Raw genomic sequence first — 21,584 nt, 5'->3', positions numbered from 1 at the left:
TGCTATTATCAGTAATATATAATGATATTAATAGTAAAAGAAAATAACAAAAACAAGCTGTCTTTACTGAGTGCTCATCATTTGGTGGACACTGGGTTAGAGTTTTATATATACTGTCTGATCACAATAACGTAGGCTCATAGATTAGGTCTATTTCACGGGTGAAAAAGCAGTGGTTTATATAGGATGAGGATCTTGTCCAAGGTCACAGAGCTATTCCAACCTCAGAGGCCAAGCTTTTAGGCTCTACGTGGTACTGTTGGTCTTGCACAGTATGTGGATTTTTCAGTTAAAAAAAAAAAATCCTTGTACTTCCAGCACTGGCATACTTCTGCCTCTACATCACCCCAAAATATAGGGTTCTCCTAAAGCTAGATAAAAAGCAAAGTTAAATGTTCTCTAAAATTCTAAATAGAAAATAAAATGTGTGTATATTTGTATATACATATGTATGTACATATTTATTAATCTTTTAATCTACCTCTATATGTATCTTCTCCGTAACCAGCATTCAGGCATCTTCCTTTGATTCAGTCCAGAACTTATATTTATTGATAAACCTGGTCTTTACTGATCTCCCATTATATGTATAACTTATTATTATGTGGAAAGGCGAAACAATCAGCAGTCCATCTGTTAATTCAATTGATTATTAATCTACAACCATGTAGATTCTCTGAGTACAGGGGAATATAGCAGTAAACAAAACAGACAGAGTCCCTACTTTTCGGGACAAAGGCAGATTTACCATAAAACAGGGGAAGCTTAAGCTTCAGGCACCCTCACTCTGCAGGCCTCTTCCCATGTATTCACATGCCTGATATTTTTATTAAATATGCAAAAGTTCAGATCATTGTCTCTTTTATACCCTAAAATAACATATTTCAACGAAGACATCAACAGCAAACTGTTTGATAAATGTCATCAGTTCAAAAAGTTTCTGGATTAATCCCTTTAAAAGAAAATTTGAGGTACCTTGAAATATTATAGCTCCTGTATGATACTGGAAAACAGTCCTAAACATTTACATGACATTACAAATAAGGTGTTATAAAAATGAAAGAAACTTTCCTTAACTGTAAATAATAATAATTTTAAACATTCAATTTACCATGCCAAAAAAATTACTTTTTAGAGAGTATGATTTTATAAAGTTATCAAGTAAAGAGGTGATCAACAGATGTAGAGTCGGGCTTCCCTAGTGGCGCAGTGGTTGAGAGTCCGCCTGCTGATGCAGGGGACGTGGGTTCGTGCCCCGGTCCGGGAAGATCCCACATGCCGCAGAGCGGCTGGGCCCGTGAGCCATGGCCGCTGAGCTTGCGCGTCCGGAGCCTGTGCTCCGCAATGGGAGAGGCCACAACAGTGAGAGGCCCGCGTACCGCAAAAAAAAAAAAAAAGATGTAGAGCCAAGGCAAAATGTATTACAGAAGTATGTCAGGCAATCAGTAAAAGGTATGTTTTTTAAAAAATATATTTTTCAGGTTTCAAAACTATTTATTTGCTAGGATTACTTTTCTCATTCTAAACAAAAAGTTAATTTTATACCTGAATTTGTTTCACAATTTTATAATTTTTTCCTTAAAGAGACATTCCTTCCCAAATTGTAGACATGTCAATCCCTACAAAACTTAACTCTTCTAATACAGATTCTAATGAGGGTGGAAGATAAATTAAAAACATAAATACATCACATAAGAGGTAGAATGCACAGTAAGGGGGACAGAGAATGCTAGGCAGGGAGTGGGAAGAAGGAAGATATTTTTTTGCTTGGGGTTATATTATATCTATTGCTGTATAACAAATTACCACACATGGGGTAACTTAAAATAATATACATTTATTATCTTACAATTTCTGTGGGTCAGGAATTTGGGCATGGCTTCACTGAGGTCCTCTGCTTCAGGTTCTCTCATAAGGCTGCAATAAGGTGTCGGCCAGGGCAGGGGTCTCATCTGAATTCTTAACTGAGGAAGGACCACTTCTGCTCATTTTAATTGTTGGCAGAATTAATTTTCTCCAGGGCTATTAGACTGAGGGCCTCAGTTCCCCATTGGTTCTCAGTGGAAGGCTGCCTTCAGTTCCTTGCCCTGTGGGCCTCTTTGCTTCATCAAAGCCAACAAGAGAAGGCATCTACTAGCAAGATGGACGTTACAATCTTATGTAATGTAATTACAGAAGTGATACTCTGTGATATTTGATTCTGCATTTTGAATCTTCATTTCTATTGGTTTGAAGTCACAGATCCTGCCCTCAAGGAGAGAGGATCGCACAAAGGCATGGATAGCAGGAGAGGGGGATCCCTGGGAGCCCCCTGACCACCACAGGTAATGAGGAATGGCAGCTCTGATGGGTTGATGTTTGATGTAGAAACAGAACACTCTCTGGGAAGAGTGTTCCATGCAGAAGAAACAAATGCAAAAGGCCTAAGGTCAGAGTGAGTTTAAGGAAGAGCCAGGTGAGTGAGCTAAAAAGATAGGATAGGAGGTGAGGTCAGACAGGGTGGGGAGGCAATGAGTATGCAACTAGCAAGAGACAAAACGTACACAAGAGAACAGTAAGTAACATTTCGAGGTAGTACATCACAATAAGAGATGCAGATGGTGAATTATAAGATGGGTGCGTACAGGCTAAAATGATAGGGGAAGACCCAAACCAAAAGTTTATAGAGAAGTGGCCTGTGAACAGAGATATAATAGAAGAAATACTACCTCAGTTATGTCTGTTGTTTCCATACATGGCCTTGAGATGTGTCAGGCATATCTTGTTAACGAGCGAGCTATTCAACAGGCACTGACTTGCTAAATGCACAAAAATGCTATTCTGAGAGGGAGAGGAAGAGAGAGGAGTTTCTCCTTTCACATAAAAGGAATTTAGGAAGATACTGTTAAAATAGAAAGTGAATTGATGAGCTGGTATTCCACTACTTTACCCCATCCTCTCGGCCATTGGGAGCCAGTGAGTCTGCCAGATGGCAACTCATCCTCCAACATCCTCATGAAAAAAAGAGAATATATTGAGTTGTTAGGAAGTACTGTCATAATAAACGGACTTCAGAAGCAATTGCTATAGACTTTTGAAGATGTTCCTTGCCTGCAAGATCAAAAGTTGTGAAAGGGCATCAAAATCACCCAACAATGTGTGCACTACTCTAATACTTGATGTAGTTACTTTGTCACAAAATAACAACTTGTATTTTTTTCATACAAAATGTGAACCTTAAATGATATATATACTTGAATTAGTATATATCTCTCCTGTATTTATATATGCACATCTGTATATTGACAGGCTTATCTTTGAAACGCAGCATAGTAAATTGAAAATTTCTGATATTATCCGATTTCCCCCATCTTAGTCTGCTGGAGCTGCCGTAGCAAGACACTACTGAATGGGTGGCTTTAACAACAGAAATTTATTTTCTCACGGCTCTGGAGATAGTAGTCCAAGATCAGGAGGTCATTAAGGTTGATTTCTGGTGATGCCTCTCTTCCTGGCTTGTAGACTGCTGCCTTTTGTCTGTGTCTTCATGTGCCCTTTCCTCTGTATGTACATGCAGAGAGAGAGATCTGGTGTCTCTTCCTCTTTTTATATGAACACCAGTCCTATCAGATTAGATTCCCACGTTTATGACCTCTTTTAACCGAATTACCTCCTTAGAGGTCGTATCCTCATATATAGTCACATTAGGAATTAGGGGTTCAACATGGGAATTGGGGGAAGATGTAATTCATCCATAATGCCCCTTTAGGCTTAACTACATAGTAATGCATTTATTTCTGCACGGAAGTGATGCACATGTTTCTTTAATATGCATGCAGAGTAAATGTCAAATAAATGATACATGCACACATCATTTTAAAAAAAGTGGTCATAAATTACGGAGCAGAACAAATTATGAAATCATTACCCAGATATTAGCTGTAATCTCTTTGCTTCTTCAAATTGAAATATAATTCTTTTGAATCCCTATTCCACCCTTATAGGAAAATATAGTGCTCTCCCAAGATTTCTCTGAACCCCCAGGAGTTATCCATTTTCATTGTCATTCAGCCCTCAATACCCAGATGGGGGAGTTTTTGTTCTCCACCCTGACAAGTCTGATATTTGATTTTACGCTCTGTAAAAACTAATACATCAGCTCGTTACAGTTTCATGGATGCTGACAGATGACACGAGGTGCCTGAGTCAGAGACCAAGGACTTTATTACTCATGGCATGACAGGTTGCACGGGCATGTTTACATCAGTTTCCCTGCGCTTCCCCACAAAGCATCATGAGGGCAACGGGAAGGGATCCAAGTGGAAGCCTGCACACGTCGAGTAGGTTGCATTATGAGAGAGGAAAACTGAGTCTGGTGACCTGCTGTTTCACAGCAAGAATTCAGCAAACCCATTCTTTGTCCTGGAGAGTGAGATTTACCTTACCCTCAAGCTTTCTTGCTGCAAACACAACCCTGAAAAAATGGCCCAGGTAAACATCGGGCAGGATCTAACTTTACTGGCATACCCATCATATTGAATTGAATGGTGATCCCCCAAAGATATTTCTATATCTCCGTCCTCAAAATCTGTGAATATTACCTTATTTAGATAGAGGGGCTTTGAAGATCACCTTGTGGAAACTGTTGGCGGAAACATGAATGCGAAGCCACTTCCAGTGAGGGCTCAGAAGGAAATGAGGAACATGTTGTTGGAAACTGAAGGAATGGTGATCCCTGTTATATAGTGGCAGAAAGTTTGGCCTAACTGTGTCCTACTGTTGTGTGGGAAGCTTTCAAGCAATTAACTTAGATATTTAGCTGAGGAGATTTCCAAGCAAAATGTTGAGGGTGCAGGCTGCTTTTTTCCTTGCTGAATGTAGTCAAGTGCAAGAGGAAAGAGATAAATTGAGGAAGGAAGCATTAAACAAAATAAGAACAGTACTTAATGATTTGAGAAATTCTTAGTCTATCCAGATTCAAAAAAAAAGAGAGCAAATATTAGGGGACTCATTGTTAGGAAAGTGTGCTCTGAAGGGAAGGCCAAAAGTGTGGTTGGAAAACGTTTTGCTGAATGGATTAGGCGTGTGATTCCTGGATCCTCTCAACCGTCTCAGCAGAGGCCAGGAAGAAAGAGTTATCCAGGAAAGATCTGTGGAGAGCTCTCTTGTCAAATGGCACAGATCCCCATGACATACACAGGAGACCTACAAGGTTTTTAGGAATGTTGTCTCAGCAGAAATGCTGCTCTTGAACTGAAGGGGACAAAGAAGAAGAGGCCAATAGAGCTGTTGCAGGCCCAGAGGACAGAGCCTTGAGCAACAGAGGATTATTTTCAGGCCTGAAAACCTAATGGAATCTGACCTGCTATGTTAAACTTTCTTGGTACCAGCGACTCCTTTATTCCTTCTAATCTCCCTTTTAAATGGAAATGTCTCTCACATGCCTGTCACACCATCCTTTTTTAGAAGCAGAGAAATTATTTTCTAGGTTCACAGACCCCCAGATAGGGAGAAATTTGCCCCAAGACAGATCATACCTGGAGTTTCACCCATCCCTGATTTAGATGAGAGTGTTTCTCCTGGACTCTTAAGCACAGTTCTTCTGGGAACCTTTGCTGTCCCCTAAGAGAGTTCCCCCATGTCTTGGTGATAACTGGACCTTCCTGCTGCCCCTGCCTTTGCCAATACCTCTGCAGCTTCTGAGGACCAGTCCCCACCAGCCATGGGATAGAGATTTGCTCCACATTCTTAAATCAGTGACACCCTGTGCTTGCACTTTCATAGACATTCAGACCTTAGAGTTCATGTATATGAGTAATTTGGATTTTATTTTATTTTTTATTGAGATATAATTGACATATTATATTAGCTTCAAGTGTACAGCACAACCTTTAGAATTTTTACTGGAGTATATTTGACTTAATATTATGTTAGTTTCTGGTGTACAGCAAAGTGAATCAGTTTTTTATATATATATATATATATCTCCATTCAGATTCTTTTCCCATGTAGGTTATTACAGAATACTGATAGAGTTCCCTGTGCTAATCGGTGGGTCCTTATTACTTATCTATTTTATATATAGTAATGTGTATATGTTAATCCCAATCTTCTAATTTATCACTTTCCCCCCACATTTCCCCTTTGGTAACCATATGTTTGATTTCGAGATCTGTGAGTTTGTTTCATAAATAAGTTTATTTGTATCATTTTTTATTAGATTCCACATGTAAGTGATATCATGTGATATCTGTCTTTCTGTCTGACATTACTTAGTATGATAATCTCTAGGTTCATCCATGTTGCTGCAAATGGCATCATTTTGTTCTTTTTCATGGCTGAGTAATATTCCATTCTATATATGTACCACACCTTTTTTATCCATTCCTCTGTTGATGGAAATTTAGATTGTTTACATGTCTTTCCTATTGTAAATAGTGCTGCAGTGAACATCGGGGTGCGTGTATCTTTTCAAATTATGATTTTCTCCGGATATCTGCCTGGTTGTGGGATTGCTGGATCACATGGTAGTTTTATATTTAGTTTCGTTTTTGGTTTTGTTTTTTTATGCCTGCGTTGGGTCTCTGTTGCTATGTGCGGGCTTTCTCTAGTTGCGGCAAGGGGAGGCTACTCTTTGTTGTGATGCGCGGGCTACTCATTGCGGTGGCTTCTCTCGCTGTGGAGCACGAGCTCTAGGCGCACGGGCTTCAGTAATTGTGGCACACAGGCTCAGTAGTTGTGGCTTGTGGGCTCTAGAGCACAGGCTCAGTAGGTGTAGCACACGAACTTAGTTGCTCCGTGGCATGTGGGATCTTCCCGGACCAGGGCTTGAACCCGTGTCCCCTACATTGGCAGGCGGGTTCTTAACCACTGCGCCACCAGGGAAGCCCTATATTTAGTTTTTTAAGGAACCTCCATACTGTTCTCCATAGTGGTTGTATCACTTTACATTCCCAGCAACAGTGTAGGAGGGTTCCCTTTCTTCACACCCTCTCCAGCATTTATTGTTTGTCGATTTTTTGGTGATGGCCATTCTGATTGGTGTGAGGTGATACCTCATTGTAGTTTCAATTTGCATGTCTCTAATAATTAGTGATGTTGAGCAGCTTTTCATGTGCTTCTTGGCCATCTGTATATCTTCTTTGGAGAAATGTCTATATAGGTCTTCTGCCCATTTTTGATTAGGTTGTTTGTTTTCAACACAATGATTTGATACATGTATATATTGCAAAATGATTGCCACAATAAGTCTAGTTAACATCTATTACCACACATAATTACAGATTTTTTTCTTGTGTTGAGAGCTTTTAAGATCTATTCTCTTAGCAACATTCAAACGTACAATACAGTATTATTAACTATAGTCACCATGCTGTACCTTACACCCCCCTGACTTATTTTATAACTAAAAGAGTTCTTGTATTTTTGTTTACTACTTAACAGACATTTCCTCCCTAAAATGCCAGCATACATCTGCAGAAATGGGCTAGAATGCAATAAGAGAGTACTAGTTAAAAAATACTCCTCTCTTCCCAATTCTACCTCTTGCTTTGGGCCTTAATTCTTTTCTCTTAACATGAATTTTTTTCCCCTTTAACTCTCTGGATCTTTTTGCAAATGAACCCCTTCCGTGAAAAGCCAGCCCCACCTGCCCTTCAACGTATGTAGATATGCTTAAGTTTTGCATTAGCCATACAAATTAGACTTTCCTACCATCTTCTACTACAAATATGTGTCATTGAGCTCTGACAGTGATATCATGGAAATCAAGACACTTCCTGACAAAATCTTGTGTTGAATATAGAATGATATATTTTGTTTAATACGTTTATTTCTGCCCTTGTTTTCTGAAGATTTTGTTCCTTTCTGAGCTTCACTACATATTGAGAACAAAACTGGGTTAACTATATCTCATTTCCAAACATATATTTATTTCTCTTTTGAATTATCTTATAATTTAAAATCAGGTTCCAGAATAAAGTGAGAGAATGAACTCCATTTTTACTTAAACTAATTCTTAATTATTAAAGTTTCCCAGAAATCTGTTTCAGAGATGAGCAGGAACTCTCAGGGCAGGAGGTGCTATAAAATTTTTAAATGAGTGGAAGAAAAAAGAAGTTTGCATTAATCAATGTGTGCTTAACTATCTGGTTTGCCTGTGGATATAAAAATGACAACAAGCCAGGTTATAATCAAGGATGAAACACGACACCCTTTTAATTGCGGACAGAGAGGAAATTAGTTAACCCTGCAGGACATACATTGCTTATTTTTGCAGTAAATGTTCGTGAGATTCACTGAATACTTGGGCTCGGTTACTATCAACAAATATACAGCAAGGTCACCTTGGATAAGTACTTTGCTGCACTGTTACTGCATTCACAGGCATCCGCATGAGGACAGGGGGGAAGAGTTACACTCTGACATGACCCTGACAGGACAAGGCTGAAGTCACCTTGAAACTCACTGCATCTAATATAGACCTGGAATGTATAAATTAATAATCTATGACTTGCTGGGCCAGTTTCTCACCGTCCCCATACTCTTCTCTTTCACTTCTCCATAATACTGAGCAGGATGTTCCTTGGGCCTGGAGTGACCTTGGCCTTCCTCTTTATGCAGTGAATCCAGCTCATCCTCCAAGGTCCATGGATTGCCACCTCTTCTATGAAGGCTTCAAACTCAGACGTACCCTCTTCTCAACTTTTGGATCAGGGTTCTTTTAGCTTTCTGAAATTTAATGCTTATCCCATGATGATATAATTGTTCATTATTTTATTCCAGTTACAAGAATGAAAGCTCAAAGACAGCAGAGATCTTGTCTGTTTTGTTCGTTGCTATATCTCCAGGACCTAGGAAAATGCCTCGCACAAAGGAGTTGGATAAATATTTTTTGAATGATTCATTTCTTAGTGTGTGGGCATGTTTGGGGGGTAAGGAAACACAATGAACCAAATAGGGTTGTTATTTTCCATATGATTCAGTTAATTTATGAGAACAGACATAGGAGCACATTACTATGACCAGTGGGATTGTAAAGAGGAAATAGACATTGAATTAGACCGAATACTTACATTAAATTTATAGAAGCTAATTAGCTATCATAGGCAAAGTGTGAAATGGTGACATAGTGAGTTTTAAATATATATTTGAGAAAAATAAGTATAGTGAACTGAGATTGTCCAGATTTATCAAAAGTGGCAGGCTCTTGAGGGAAGGATTGAAGTACAGGAAAGAAGAGATTTAGTATCAGTGGAATAAAGGAGTGGTGATGGAGAAGGACATGTTTTGTGAGAAAAATGAGCAGACCGTTTATGAATGGAAATTCTGGACAATAAGTTTGAGAAGATGAGCCAGACCAAGACTCAGATCTCAGCTACCAATTGTGTGACACTGAGCAAGAAAGACATCTAATCTCCATGAGTTGCCGTTTCCATATTTGTACATTGGTAATAATAGCTAGGTTTTGCTGTTTCACAAGGTTGGTGGGGATCAAATGAATCAAGATGATTCTGACATAGGCGGACAAACATAAGCATTAAGAAATAGTAGGCTACAAATTGGAATATACATTATGGTTTAAATATTAGAGGGAAAAAGTACTGGAAGGAAATTAACTGCACTTGCATGAGAATGATATGATTATGAGAATGATATGAATATGATTATCATATTATGATATGATAATGATAAATATCATTATCAAAGACCACCTATTCATTAAAAATTCATTTCATTCAACAAATATTACCCTAGGTGCTGGGAAAGTAGGAGTGAATAAAAGAAATAAGATCTGAGCTCTCAAGTTGCTTAGATTTTAGTAGGCAGAGAGACACAGAACAATGCAGATACGTAAGATCACTTCAGATGATAAGCGCTGCGATGTTGGGGTAATGATGGAGAAGGATGTTGCTGGTAGAGGAGTGAGGGGAGGTCTCTACGAGAACAGCAGAGACTTGAGCAAAGACTTAAATGGTGAACAGGTGGCAGGACACAAATATCGAGTGGGGAAGAGTGCTGTAGGCAGTGGGTCAAGCCGCTGCAAAGGCCATAAGCAGAATGAACTGGATGTGTTCAAGGGACAGAAGGAGAGCCAGGGTGGCTGGAGCACAGTGAGCGAGGACAGTGGTGGAAAGTGAAAGTCACCAGATACACAAGGGCCAGATCATGAAGGGCTTTTGAAACTGTGGTAAGGAAATTGGATTTTATTCTCAGACATTGGGGTATTTTAAGCAGAGAGATGAAATAATATGATTTACATTTTTAACTAATAGTTTATATATGTATGTATATACACATGCATATATGTATGTACACACATAGTATATACATATAAGTATGTATATACACATTTGTGCGTATATATAATAAAACTTAACTGCTACGTGATAAAATGGACTCCATCGTGATTTCATGTCATGCCATGATCTGCCAAGGTCTAATTAATAGGGAAAAAAATGAGGTCATTATATATATAGCCATATGTGGTCTTTCTAGCAAAAGATATTTTAAAAGAGGAGACAGTTTGATATCACCTCCCCAAGCTTTTACTAGTTTGTTAGATAATTGGTAACGTATTTAAATAGGATTTATTGAGTTCTGCACTATGGGGTAAAGTTAAACTGTTGATTGGAAACACCAATATTCTGAATGTCAGTTCTGGTTCTCTGCTTACTTTGCTACATTATTTTCGTTTGCATTTTATTTCCTGAAAAGTATAAAGAAGCAGTGGTGCATATCAAAAATAGATATTAAGGAGAAAATTTGCAAATGTGAAGCTGTGTAGATTTTGCTACAGAGTATTTGAAAATTATGATTTGTCCTTCTCTTCCTGGCAACACATTTATTTCTAAAAAATAATAGTGACCCGAGCGCTCTTGAGTGAACAAATCCACAGTAGAATGCTTTTGGCAGGTAAAGAGGCACGTCAACTACTTTAGGTCCCCAAAGCTTCATCACTGACCTCATTATTCCTCTGGAGCACATTTCAGAATCTGTCCCCAGAAGTACACGGGCATAATGGAAGAGCCAGCCCTTTTCCTCCAACCTTTCAATGCCTAAAACAATAGATTTATGAAATACTGTGCACTTTCAATGTGGCCCAGAAAGTGGGTTATTCCTTTGTGAAAACACGTATTGATGGAACTTTGATGTCAGTTTTGAAAAGTCCACTCTGCCTTCAGTGTCTGCTAAGGTAACTACTGATCTCAAACAGCTTGAAGCCTGTTCCCATCTCCATAGAGAATGTTAATATCCACACAATCTTCTTTCTCTAGAACATAGGATGACCAGCATTAATGCTATCAGTGTCAGAAGGGGAGACTTCATCAACCTTACTCTTTCCCCTCTTTCCCTTTCCATCACAAACAAGGTTTTTTAAAAAGGTCTATCCAGGCTTTATCCTATCAAGGCCTTTGTTGTCTTTGAAAATGAATATCATTTCTCGAACACTCAGAAAGCATCAAAAAGCAAAACCACTTTTGCAGTTCCTGCTGGACTAAAAGATATGACCCCTTTCCCTTACATTTCATTCTCAGAAATGATCCTTTCTGAAAAAAATGATACAATTTTCAAGCAGCTGTGTTTTTTTTTTTTTTTACCTCCTTTGATGTATTCAGCAATGCTCTTTCAACAGACATTTCATATAGAGTTCGTGTCAAGATCTTCAGGGAGGTTCAGAAGAAATAGAAGATAACCTTCCAACCCTGCCCTTGGGTGGTTTAGAGTCTTGCATTAGGAAGGACAGATAGAACTGAAGTTACTTAATCCCTAGAGGTAATATGTTGTTTAAGAGTTCAAGCTCTTCAGTCAGACAGCCCTGTGTTCAAATCCTGCCCTTCCCTTATCACTTTCTACCTGTGAGACACACTTATCTCCAGGAACCTCAGAAATTTCTGCAAAACAAATATAATATTAGCAATCAGGGAATTCCCTGGCTGTCCAGTGCTTAGGACTCCATGCTTCTGTTGCAGCGGACACAGGTTTGATCCCTGGTTGGGGAACTGAGATCCTGCAAGCCGTGCTGTGTGGCCAAAAAAAAAATCATATTTTAGGATTGCTATGAAGATGAATGAAATAATGAATCATGGAAGTAGAGTACTTAGCATGGTGTCAGGGCCCCAAATTAGTACTTAAAAATCAGTAGCCACTATTTTTGGTAAACACTGATAAAGAGAATAATTATTACTTCAAACACTTTTTTTTAAAGTGGCCTTTGATAATTATATTACAGACTTTTATTCACAAACTGTAAATATGGACTACGTTTTTATTTTTCCTTCACAGGCATTTTAAATTGCTGTGTGGCGTACAATGTTGGTCTCATGGAAGCAAAGATATTTTCTGGTCCTTCAAGTGAACAGTTTGGCTATGCAGTGCAGCAGTTCATAAATCCAGAAGGCAACTGGTAAGAATAGTCTCTTCTTTATGACTTCAGTAAAAACACTAAATAAATTTAAGATTTGACTACAGCTGCTTGTTCAAATTGGTGCATGTATATGTTATTAACGGGTAGTCCTCAAATATCCTTAAATGAAGGATTTTTCTTTGGGAGTCGGTAACTCTCCGATTAATAATTGATGGGATGGCATAAAGGTACTTTTTTTAAACCTAGATAGAAACTTTTCTATAAATATTCCATAGTAAATTCATAATACCAGGTTTTGACCATTTGATGTTAGATAGGTAGATACATAAATAGATTTGTCTTCCTTTCTTACTCTGTAAACTGGTATCCACTAGGCTTTGTAAATGCTCAGCTGGCTAGTGCCACCGATGGACCATTTCTAGGTGGTAGATCTGTTCCCTAAATTTTCTCCTTGAGCAAAGCTTTGTCTACTGGCTTCATTCTAAGCGTTCCCTACTCTAGGTGACAAAGGGTCCTCACAAGCATTCATGTTCCCTTTGGCAGCAGAAGGCTCCAGACAGATCCTAGCTCAACTAGAACTCTTTCCAAAGAATAAATGGGCTGTTGTTGGCTTATCAAATAAGGGCTATAATTTATACCTGTCAACGAAAAAAATTATTCACACCCTAAAAGATGAGAGTTACGTTTTATCCGGTGGGAAATTTTAGGACTTCAAGCCCTGGAGGCCGCATCTCAAGTAACCCTGAGAGAACTGCTCCCAGGAGGCGAGGGGGGAGCCAGGATATATAAGAGTTTTGCAACAAAGGGCAGGTAGTCTGAATGTCAAAAGAAGGAAAAGAATAAAATATATAGGAATAAACCTACCTAAGGAGACAAAAGACCTGTATGCAGAAAATTATAAGACACTGATGAAAGAAATGAAAGATGATACAAACAGATGGAGAGATATACCATGTTATTGGATTGGAAGAATCAACATTGTGAAAATGACTCTACTACCCAAAGCAATCTACAGATTCAATGCAATCCCTATCAAACTACCACTGGCATTTTTCACAGAACTAGAACAAAAAATTTCACAGTTTGTATGGAAACACAAAAGGCCCCGAATAGCCAAAACAATCTTGAGAATGAAAAACGGAGCTGGAGGAATCAGGCTCCCTGACTTCCGACTATACTACAAAGCTACAGTAATCAAGACAGTATGGTACTGGCACAAAAACAGAAAGATAGATCAATGGAACAGGATAGAAAGCCCAGAGATAAACCCATGCACATATGGTCACCTTATCTTTGTTAAAGGAGGCAGGAATGTAGAGTGGAGAAAGGACAGCCTCTTCAATAAGTGATGCTGGGAAAACTGGACAGGTACATGTAAAAGTATGAGATTAGATCACTGAAACCATACACAAAAATAAGCACAAAATGGATTAAAGACCTAAATGTAAGGCCAGAAACTATCAAACTCTTAGAGGAAAACATAGGCAGAACACTCTAGGATATAAATCACAGCAAGATACTTTTTGACCCTCCTCCTAGAGAAATGGAAATAAAAAGAAAAATAAACAAATGGGACCTAATGAAACTTAAAAGCTTTTGCACAGCAAAGGAAACCATAAACAAGACCAAAAGACAACCCTCAGAATGGGAGAAAATATTTGCAAATGAAGCAACTGACAAAGGATTAATCTCCAAAATTTACAAGCAGCTCATGCAGCTCAATAACAAAAAAACAAACAACCCAATCCAAAAATGGGCAGAAGATCTAAATAGACATTTCTCCAAAGAAGATATACAGGTTGCCAGCAAACACATGAAAGAATGCTCAACATCATTAATCATTAGAGAAATGCAAATCAAAACTACAATGAGATATCATCTTACACCAGTCAGAATGGCCATCATCAAAAAGTCTACAAACAGTAAATGCTGGAGAGGGTGTGGAGAAAAGGGAACACTCTTGCACTGCTGGTGGGAATGTGAATTGGTACAGCCACTATGGAGAACAGTATGGAGGTTCCTTAAAAAGCTACAAATGGAACTACCATACGACCCAGCAATCCCACTACTGTGCATATACCCTGAGAAAACCATAATTCAAAAAGGGTCATGTACCACAATGTTCATTGCTGCTCTATTTACAGTAGCCAGGAGATGGAAGCAACCTAAGTGTCCATCATCGGATGAATGGATAAAGAAGATGTGGCACATATATACAATGGAATATTACTCAGGCATAGAAAGAAACGAAATTGAGTTAATTGTAGTGAGGTGGATGGACCTAGAGTCTGTCATACAGAGGGAAGTAAGTCAGAAAGAGAAAGACAAATACTGTATGCTAACACATATATATGGAATCTAAGGGGAAAAAAAATGTCATGAAGAACCTAGGGGTAGGACGGGAATAAAGAAGACACAGACCTACTAGAGAATGGACTTGAGGATATGGGGAGGGGGAAGGGTAAGCTGTGACAAAGCGAGAGAGTGGCATGGACATATATATGCTCCCAAACATAAAATAGATAGCTAGTGGGAAGCAGCCGCATGGCACAGGGAGATCAGCTCGGTGCTCTGTGACCACCTAGAGCGGTGGGATAGGGAGGATGGGAGGGAGGGAAACGCAAGAGGGAAGAGATATGGGAACATACGTATGTGTATAACTGATTCACTTTGTTGTATAGCAGAAACTAACACACCATTGTAAAGCAATTATACTCCAATAAAGATGTAAAAAAATTAATTAATAAAAAAGTTTACTGTTAATTAAAGAAAGCCAGATAATGTCAAGTTAAAGAATTTAGCGCTTTTCTATGTACGGGAAGATGCAAGAATCTGAACTCACTGAAATCATTCCTTTGATGTGCACCTCAGCTATCTGGGGCCAGTATCCTGTGTTTTCATACCCTGAGTTTCCTCAGGGCTCCCGGAAGGGAGTGGTTGCAGTCTGTTGGCTGCCAGATGGCAGGTATTCTTTCCTTCCTGTGCCCTCAGGGCTCACCAGCTCAGCATCAGCTGTGGCTGCAATGCTGATGACTGTGGCATCCTTTGTTTACTGACATGGCAGGCAGTATTCCGTCTTTCATACCCTTTTTCCTGTGTGAACTTATGTCTGGTGCTGTAAAAAATGGAATTCAAAGAAACACGTATCCACATTTTGAAGCATGCCTGTCTGTATCATGGGGAAGCAAAATGAAATTATCATACGGGTAGTGTGTCACAGAAGACATCTTGGAGGAGGTGAATCACGAGGTGGGTCTTAAGAGTGGAGATGAACAGGTGGGAGAATATTGTGAACTCATGCCTACTTCAGAGCTTCGGTGCACACGCTTTTTTCCTGGAAGGGACAGTCTTCCCAAGATTTTGTCTCTTATTTCTCAGTTTTGCTCAAATGCCTCTTGCTCAGAGAGACCTTTCGGAGCCAGCCTGTCTGAATTAGCACTTCACAACACCTCCCAGTCACTCTCTAGCCTTTCATGTTGGTTCTTTTCCTAAATAGCGGTTAGTACTCTCTGAAATTATCTTTATATGTTTGTGTGCTCATTATGCATCTTCTGCTCTGTCTCCGAGGGTAGGGACATTGCTTTGTGCGCTGGTACATGCTCAGAACCCAGAGTGCCACCTGGCATCGAGTAGAGGGGTCACTAACTACTTGTTGAATTACTGAATGAAAGCCCTAGTCCCCACTGATTCACCCGAGGTGGTCTACAAAGTGATCTCTAGCAGACAAGACTTACGTAGGCGCTGGACAAGACCTTCAGACGCACTCTCATGGTCCACTTCATAAGTGTGGCCTTGCTGAGGACAACCTGGCATTACACTTGAGGTTATTCTTTTTAAGTAACAGTTTTTCTGGGACAGAGAAAGAGGCACCATTGGCAATAGATGCCGTTAGGGGCTGATAAGTCTGTCAAGGATTGTAGCAACTCAAGCACTGGCCACACTGCAGGTTGTGAAGTTAAGACCAAAGGGGATGAGTTGACAGGAACCTAGCAGGCAGAGTCCTGGCAAAGTGAGCCATATCTCCTTTCTCTTTCCAGGACTCCCTCTAAGATACAAAGTGTTGCTAAAAGACACATATGTTAACAGTTTATGGTGAGATTCTGGTGCTGATTAGTGTTATGTCAAGACCGGGGACACCAGACATTTCTAAATCCAGCCTTGACCTTCTCATGGACATTCTGGAAAGATACATAAACACAAGACGACTGGTTAGTGGCCAAGAAGGTAGCACTCTACTGTTGGCTGGGCTGGTGCTTTTAGCTCCAGTATAGAGCTTTCTGGTTAGATGTAGTATGAGGCTGACTGAGGCCTTCCTTCCCTCAAGAGCTCCGTTAAACCACCAGCTGGTATGTGCGTACCCCACCCCCAGGAAGAAGAGAAGGGAGCATCTTACCTGAGGGCTACAGCCTGTGAAGGTGTGAAGCAGAAAGGAAAGAGAACAGAACTTGGCCTGGCATGCCAGCCTGGGTCCCTCACTGATCTGGCCTTGTAACACCCAAGTCATGGACATGATTTTCTAACGCACCCAGGCTGGATGCTATGTGGAGGTGCAGGAAGTACAAAACAGAGACCTTGACTTTAAGGCACGGGGAGTCGAGTCAGTGAGGAAGATGGATGTGCAGAGCAGGCGGTCGTGAATAGCTCCAGAGGCATAAGTGCCAACCCCATAGTCAACAGCACGTGTGCGCCTTTAGTGTCACTTGCTATGTTAACTTCCTATTAAAAGCTCATTTTCTGAAAATGAAGCTAAATTTTCTGAAAATTTAGCTTTCTAAAGAAGCTAAATTCTTTAACTTGACATATCTGGTTTTCTTTAATGAACAGTCATCTTTTCACGTTCAGACTACCTGCCCTTTGTTGCAAAACTCTTATATATCCTGGCTCCCCCTTCGCCTCCTGGGAGCAGTTCTCTCAGGGTTACTTGAGATGCGGCCTCCAGGACTTGAAGTCCTAAAATTTCCCACCGGATAAAACATAACTCTCAACTTTTAGGGTGTGAATAATTTTTTTAGTTGACAGGTATAAATTATAGCCCATATTTGATAAGCCAGCAACAGCCCAGTTATTCATTGGAAAGAGTTCTAGTTGAGCTAGGATCTGTCTGGAGCCTTCTGCTGCAAAAGGGAGCATGAATGCTTGTGAGGACCCTCTGTCACCTGGAGAAGGGAACGCTGACTTAGAATGAAGCCAGTAGACAGAAACCAAGGCCTGGGACACGAAAGGGACAGGGTTCCATCCTGACCTCTCTCACTAGCTGGCCCTGCCAAGGTGCCTTGTTTAGAGGGCGGGGATGAGACGATCCAGGTGAGTGGGCTTTCCCGCTCCAGTGCTGGGGTGGCCGTGGGTAGGTCCAGCAGCGTTCACAATCCAGCGGCACAAGGAACATAATCCGAAATTTGGAATCCAGAGTCGCCTGTTTGCTTTGACAATTGGCACCGTGCCCTTCCCCACTCCTAATTTATGACAATTGCACAGACATTATGGGAGTAGCAGATGTGGGAAAGACTGTTTAAACATTAACTTTTCTTCTGATACTAATCAAGTTAACTTCAGGCACAGAAAGTGATTTTACTATGAATTTCTTTAATAAACTGTGAGTGTTCTTCCCTTAGACTTTATATATGTAGGACACACTCACACACACATCCCTTTATTTTTTTTAGTCCCTACTGCCTGTTGTGAAGCTGCTGTCTTGGCAGTGTTTTCCTCTGATCGCTTGGACTTTCTTTACAATCTGTCTTGTTGAGCCCCGACTCTATCTTTCAGCCCTTTCCTGCCTTCTGACAACTAGCTTAGAGCTCTAGCCTGAGTTTTCTTAAATCACACTCCACTATTTTTAAAGTACAACTTTAGCTGTTCCATACGTCCCATTTTTCTAAGAATTTATAGGCATATTTTGCACTGGGATCTACAAAATTTTAACAAAATAATCTTGACTCCTTTGCTAGTTTTATTTATTATACTTTTATTACACTGTGGACTTTTATTCTAAAAACAGTAGTAATACGGCTTTGCAAATTCTTGAAACTTTCCCATGGTCTCCCATGAGCTGGATGACTTTAAAAGCAAGATTACCTCACAAATAGAGCACCAGAGCACTCTACCTGTATGGAAAGCTGTGGTCTCTTCTCCCCTGAGTGAGACCCACAAAAGGTCATTCCACTTTGGAGCCCTCACTTTATACACAGGATGTCCGAATGTAGGTGATGCAATCCTTATCACAAACAGTTACACAAAGGATTGTGATATGTTTAAAGTCATTTCCTGGAATCTTGTGGTGATATGCACTCTTTCTGTTTGTCTCATCTGAGGGCCTGTCCCAAGAACCGTTTGAGCTCATTATATGACTCAAAAACCTTAGGACACTGCAATCACTTGTGTGACAAGGACTGTCTGGGAATTGAGGGTATTTCCAGTTGTAGAAATGTATTTTCTTGTTCTAGTGAGGACTAGTGCATGCTTGTTCTTTAAGAGGAGAAATATAATGAAAAAGTGCCATAGCCAAAAAAAAAAAAACTTCCATCTATATATAGTATAGCTTTTACTTTTTATAAATGTATTTATTTATTTAATTTATTTTGGCTGCATTGGGTCTTCATTGCTGCACATGGGCTTCCTCAAGATGCATCGAGCAGGGGCTACTATTTGTTGAGGTGCATGGGCTTCTCATTGTGGTGGCTTCTCTTGTTGCGGAGCGAGCTCAGTGGTTGTGGCTCGTGGTCTCAGTAGTTGTGGCTTGCGGGCTCTAGAGCGCAGGCTCAGTAGTTGTGGCACACGGGCTTAGTTGCTCCACGACATGTGGGATCTTCCTGGACCAGGGCTCGAACCCATGTCCCCTGCATTGGCAGGTGGATTCTTAACCACTGAGCCACGAGGGAAGTTCCCATTTTTAATTTTTAATTAAGAAAAATTGTAGTAAAGCATTATGTGTGTTACAAATATAAGAGATTGTACAAAATATCTCTTGTAGAGAATTTTAGATAAATAATAAAGAAGTAACATTCAATTCTGCAACAGACATCAAAGATTATGTCGTATAGTACATTGGTAATACCAATACTGGTAAATTCTTTGCCAAACACCTAGTACTCATGATGACTCTTTAAGAGCTTTGTCAAATAATTACCCATTTTACAAATGAGAGGAGAGGAGTGAGACTTAGAAAGCTTTATTAGTTTGCCTAAGTTTACAGAGCTAAGAAGTAATAAGCATAGGGTAGATTAATGCAAACAGAGGTAAGGTGTTCCACGTGGACATATTTTTATAAGCAACCAAGGAAGAAAGTGGCAGAATGTAATTGGCATTTATAAATAATATTTAAATATAATTTTCATGTAAACTTTATAAAGTAAGATAAACTTCATTTAGCATTTTGAATGCAAAATTGTTACAGAAAAGGGTTGCCTGGGATGACAGTTCCCATCTGTCTTTTCATTCTCTCATAGACAGGGATTTGTCATATAAGTCAAGAGCCAGAGCAGAAGGGTTTTACCCTCAGCTTCCCCACCACTAGCTGGGTGACTTTGGGAAAGTCACACAACCTCTCTAGAGCACAAAGAAAATGCCATCCTGACCAAACCAGAAGTTTTTAGCACCTTGTGAGAGAATAAAACACTTCAAAAACTAAACTACTGTGCACATATGAGGTACTCTCATTAGCTCCTTGTGAAAATATACAGGAGGAAAATCAGGATTTTAAATAACTAGTTCCTCCCCACCTCCCCCCCACTGCCTCATCCTCGGCCATTTCTCATCTGTCACTTTAGCTTTGGTCCATTTCTTCTTCTTCTTGGCCAAGGATGCTATTCTGATCCCTTTTCCAAAATAATCATGTCTTCGTCTTTCATTATGTAGCCTTTAAATGTTAGCCAATATCCTCCTTTATGTCTCTTTCCAAAGGTAAAATTCTCTTGACAGGTTTTCCTGGTAGTGCCATTTAACATACTTATGTTGCTTATTCACGAGGTTTGCTTTTATTTTAAATCCATGACATATGTATTCCTTTCTGTTCTTCCATTACATTTTAGTTATTTTCACCAACTTCTAACTTAGTCATATTTTTGATTCTGCAAAGGCATTAGAAGTCTGACTGTAATATATCCGTGCAGTTTTAACTTTAAAAAACTTACTGTTAACATTTTTATAACTAATTATTATGCTACTGTCATGTACTTAAACCAACACTATTAATATAGGTATAGAAAGTGGCGTGTTTCCTATCAGCAGTGACTTTCCCTTGGCTGGCAGTAGGGGCAGGGTAGGTAGGGAACCAAGTACCTTTAAGACCCCCATGGACCACTCTAGTGTTGATTCGCCTACCTTTGTCACATCATAGTTGTTAATTTTTTTCCACTAAGTTAAGTTATCTTTATGGCTAATTTTTTTAAATGGTTTGCATTATAGTAGAAAGGGCACTTGAAATGTTCCCTGCTCTGGACACAAATTTGTATGTGTGCCCATAAACATAGGGACACACGTACATGCCCATCTTTTGTGACTTGCATGTGGAATAGATCTGCTCTGGAGTATCTGGAGACCTTCAGTGATCTGTGAAAATCCTCTGTGCCTCACCAGCTAGTCTTATCATTTTAAGCTTTCCTCTGTGTTAATGCCTGAATGTCTGTTTTTAGAATGAGTTCATTCACGATGGTGCTGGGACTCACACACACACACCGTCCTGGTGGCTACTTGTCTGAAACTTTTCCATCCACCAACTCCGTCTGAAGAAGGATCTGGTAAATGCTAAGTGGCACAGGTGGAACCTATTTGTTAATTTGCTCAGGGCCCAGGTGACAGGACAGCAGTGAGTAGCTCTCCTGGAAGAGTTCTAAGTCAGCTTAATACGGCAGAAAGAATTGGAGGTTTGCAGTGAAAGGGCAGATCTAGACTTTGCTGCCCATCAGACAGAGTCAGTTTCTTTATATGAAAGCAGGAGTAGTCATAATATTTGATCTCACAGAGTATTTATAAGGATCAAAGAAGATCCTTATAATAAAATAAAGGATAAAATGTGCTTTATAAAATGTAAAGTAGTTTACAAATATGGTTGCTTTTCCAGTTCTTAGCATTGATAGCCGTCTGCCAAAGCACCTATTTAAAAGGTACTATCTCATGGGCTTTGATTTATAAAAATGTGTGACCTTAAAAGCATTCCTTTCCTCCCCGCCGGGGCACAAGAATGTGGAATTTATACCATCACAAGACTTTAAATGGACTATTTTGGCTTTTGAGTTTACTT

General features: G+C 39.7%; 1 protein-coding gene across 1 annotated transcript in view; it reads left to right on the top strand.

The window, feature by feature from the left end:
- ITGA2 (integrin subunit alpha 2) overlaps nt 1-21,584 on the top strand; it is a 107,017-nt gene that overhangs the window by 12,919 nt on the left and 72,514 nt on the right. Inside the window, exon 2 of the mRNA XM_032626117.1 lies at nt 12,265-12,385. Within this exon, the coding sequence (XP_032482008.1) occupies nt 12,265-12,385 (121 nt within the window). The remainder of the gene's footprint in view (nt 1-12,264; nt 12,386-21,584) is intronic.

This window comes from Phocoena sinus, chromosome 3 (assembly GCF_008692025.1).
Source record: "Phocoena sinus isolate mPhoSin1 chromosome 3, mPhoSin1.pri, whole genome shotgun sequence".
NCBI lineage: Eukaryota > Metazoa > Chordata > Mammalia > Artiodactyla > Phocoenidae > Phocoena > Phocoena sinus.
The sequence above is the reverse complement of the archived record's forward strand: the minus strand, read 5'-3'. Positions and strand labels throughout refer to the sequence as shown.